The sequence below is a fragment of the Fulmarus glacialis genome, unplaced genomic scaffold (assembly GCF_000690835.1).
Source record: "Fulmarus glacialis isolate BGI_N327 unplaced genomic scaffold, ASM69083v1 scaffold2221, whole genome shotgun sequence".
Lineage (NCBI taxonomy): Eukaryota > Metazoa > Chordata > Aves > Procellariiformes > Procellariidae > Fulmarus > Fulmarus glacialis.
This window is the reverse complement of record NW_009191958.1, coordinates 1,905-5,861: the sequence shown is the minus strand read 5'-3', so window position 1 is coordinate 5,861 and position 3,957 is coordinate 1,905. Positions and strand designations below refer to the sequence as shown.

Genomic DNA, 3,957 nt, shown 5'->3' with positions numbered 1-3,957 from the left:
ATGGTGCTGCTGACCCGCACTGTTCTGGCTATTGTGTTCAGAGGCCACTGTAAGAAAGTTTTGTGTCAAAAAGCCATTGTCCTCGGTGCTTGCCGCTGATGAGCTCATGGTTTTAGGACAGGTGCTAGTATTGGCTATGAAAGTAGCTTGTTTCTCCTCTCGGGGGGAGCAACTGCCCCTGTTGCCCCCGCTGTAGCTCAGGTAGGCCCGGGCACTGCTGCTCACAGCAGGTTCTTGCTGTGGCTCTGCTGGTGAATTCTCCAGGGTGCCGCTCAGGGTGACGACTTGCAGTCCTGGAGTTTGGAAATGAGACAAGAGAGAGACATCTTGCACGGCGTTTGAAAATTCAGAGGGCACAAGGTAACCTCCCGGCGGCCTGCTGTTTCCCATGGAAAGCTGGAGTGCCGAGGAAGCTTTAGGGCTGCTTTCAAGCCAAGGATGTTCTGTTGCAGAAGAGCTGTCAAAAAAAGCCGAAAATTGAACACAAAAATAAAACAACAGCCAAATCATTCCCTTAAAACATCACTGTACAATCTACACTGCAGCAATCATTGAAAGCAATGAATCACCTCACCCAGGACAATACCTGAGGGTGCTCTTTGACAATATGCTGGACCTGGTGATGCAGCTGGATCAAAAGATTCCAGCCCCACCCTGATCACTCATTTCTTCATTGTAGGTCATTGCTTTCTGCCTCATCTCACCCTCCACCTAGCCATGCTGATGGGACAGTTTCTGAGTTTGCACTGTAAACCAGGCCATCAAATTAATCACAGTTAAAAATACCCCTCCTTCCCCCTGTTTGAGAGGGTTACTTTTAATATGAATCAATTCAGTGACACTGTTCACAGCATTGCCTCACACACAGTGGTCCTGGAGATCTCTACATGGTGAGGTGAAGTGCTACCTGGAAAAGAGCAGTAGGAGGCAAGGATTTCTTAAGCCAAGGCTGCCATCAAAGGCAGAGGTTTATGGAAGAAAACTGACATTGCCACAGCAATTCTTACATTCTTCTCATTTAAAAAACAAAGAGAAAAAAGAAAAGAAATGGGCTAAGGAGGTAGTTGTGCACCATCACACAATAAATGAGTAAGTATGATAAGAACACAGTCCACAAGACCCAACTCTTAGACCAGGTCCCTTTTAATACAATTTGTATCAAAAAAGGAAGGGAGGCAGGTCCAGTGGTTAATTTATTTGACGATGGAATCATTTTGATTGATAGAATTAAATATTTCAACTAAACATTAGATTTTTCTACTGGGTAGCAATTCCACCTGCTCAAGTGAAGAATAACAAGTATTCTTCTAAACAAGACAAACTAAGCTTCTGATGAAACCATCTGATAAAAGTTTAAATTGTCTCCTTCCTTCTAAAAGTGAAATGCCCTTAGGCTGTAGCTGGAAAAGATTACCAGCAATATCAAATGTAGAGAGAACAAACTCATTGTGAGATGCAAAGGGAAAAGAGCTGAGATAAGATACTTGAAAAAATAAAGGATCTTCAATTAAAAGGGAATTGTGGAAATGGATACCAGTAGATTTGAACAGATCAAAGTAGAAGGGCCATAAAGAAATGGAAGGGAAGCAAATGGAAGAAGACATTGCAAGAAAAAAACCCGCACAGCTGTAGCTATCTGCTAGATGAAATGAAAAATGACCAAAAAAATATTTAGAAAGAAGGGAACAAAATTTTCTAGATAAAGTTTGAAGTAGGAATGTAAACTTGAGAATGACTGCATTGCCTGACAAGCTTTTAATTCATATCCACTTATAATGAAATGTTACATTGCCTCCTCCTCAGAAAATACCAACATACTTTGTTCAGTCTTATGATTCACATTCATAACCACAAAACGAAAACATTCCTTCACAGCCCAAGTACTGATTGAAAATGAAATCAATTGGATGGGAAGATAAATAAAAGATAAATAGGTATGAACATACTTGAAGTCCTCACTGAGAGTCTGACACAGCAACCAACAGCATTCCAAATACTTACTGTGAAAAAGGAGCCGATTATCCAAGAACAAGAATAGGATAATTAGCCACAAAAGAATGTTGTTGCAGAGTGATAGAGAAGGAACCCTCATCAGCTGTAACGTAACACCTCATCTATTAAGTAAATATAAGGCACAGCTAATGACTGACCATTCATTGTCATGGTCTTCTGAACCTTCTAACAGCAACCTGGGATTCCTCGTTTGTTTGCTGTGTTTCCTGCCACTTCTCATCTTATGCTGTAAGCTCCTTGGGTCAAGGACTGTTTTGTAAATTTATACTATTCAAGCTCTGGTCCAGAGCCCTACACGTTTACCGCAATACAAATACGAAATAATAAAATCTCTCAGCAGCTGAAAGGGAGTCAGCTATTCACTACCAAATCCTCTGACATTTTACTGACTAGCATGTAATGCAGTGGGAAGAGTGCTCCCTCTCTCTCATATACAACTTATTCCAATGTAAAATTTAATGAAATGCTTTTCAGTAAAGCATTAGAGAAGTTGGTTAAGCACACAGGAAAATATGTATGAGCTTGTGCTAGCATGTAATAAAGTAACTGAGCTATAAATTCCTATTTATTTTTGTATTCCTATTTATCTTCAAAGCTAATTGTGTCCCTGACATATAAATAACATCTGTGTATGTGGTAAATTCCAGCTGGTGAACAGCATCATCATTAAATGTCACAACCAAATTCGAAGCCCTTGGACAAATGCTCTACAATAAAGATGCAAGCATAACACCTTGTCTGGAAACTACAGTTATGAGAACTAAACAATAAGGTACGAGAATCTTTTCCTACCTTTCTCCCCCTGGCATAGGACTGTTACTTGAAACAGTACATGAAGATGCAAAACAGCGCTGAAAGGAGGGATCCATCTGCGTGTTGGCCCTCAACAAAGTAGGGTTAGTGCCCACAGTGCTGTCAGACATCACCATAGAGTGGTTAATGGCTTCTGTGTAACTTCGAGATTCTGCAGCAAAGGAAACAAAGTAAAAGGCAAGTTAAAAAACAACTCACATTTTTATGGACCTTGTACTGAAAGAAGTGTTTATAAAACAATCTGGTTTTCTCTTAATAGGACAATAAAGAAGAGTTTTTATTTGTTTGAGCAGTAACATTTTATTTCACAACATTATGTTGATTGCTGAAAACATCCAGCAGGACAAATGGCAGAGGGAATAATGATTACAGAATTGCACCACTCAAACTGTTTGATGAGTTCTCCAGGGTACATTCTCTAGCCCTAAAGATGAGAACAGATGCATCTGTTCCAAGTTGTTTTGCATTTCACAGTCTACAGTGTTAATCAGATATGTCTAGTCAAGAGTCCTATGTGACTACACACACCGTCAGTGTGCACTTAAACACCGAAGTGATTGAAAACTGGAGTATTAATTCAGCCCACCCATTCAGCCTACTGCTGAATGGGGCAGAGGACCTGGTGGAAAATGACACGGAAAATGCTGAGGTACTCAAAATCTTCTTCACCTCAGTCTTTACCAGTAAGACAGGCCTTTGGGAATCTCAAGCCCCTGAGACCACAGGAAAAATCTGGATCGAGGAAGACTTACCCTCAGTGGAGGAAGACCAAGCAAAGGAGCCCTTAAACAAACTGGACATATGTAAGTCCATTGGGGCCTGACAGGTTGCCACAAGACCAGAGGGAGCTGGCTGATACCACTGCAAGGCCACACTCGATAATCTTTAAAAGGTCACAATGACTGGGAGAGATTCCTAAAGACTAGAAGGGAGCAAGCGTCACTCCTACTGATGCAGTAGATACAGTCTGTAACAGTACCTATTATTCCATACTGCTCGCTTCTAATTCTAAACAATGAAGATTTGGAGTTAGGTAACTAGCAGGTGTTGTGTTTGCAGGTGTATAGCATTGTTAGACCCTAGTAAAGATTAACCTTGGAAATGAGAACCACAGACAAACGTGGTCCAGAC

At 41.0% G+C, this 3,957-nt stretch overlaps 1 protein-coding gene across 1 annotated transcript in view; it reads right to left on the bottom strand.

Annotated features, from left to right (window-relative positions):
- Positions 1 to 3,639, bottom strand: part of LOC104083388 (tensin-3-like) — a 21,139-nt gene extending 17,500 nt beyond the window's left edge. Inside the window, 3 exon segments of the mRNA XM_009586862.1 lie at positions 3 to 457; positions 2,806 to 2,977; positions 3,579 to 3,639. Coding sequence (XP_009585157.1) covers positions 3 to 457; positions 2,806 to 2,977; positions 3,579 to 3,639 — 688 coding nt within the window.
- Positions 3,640 to 3,957: the final 318 nt, after the last annotated feature.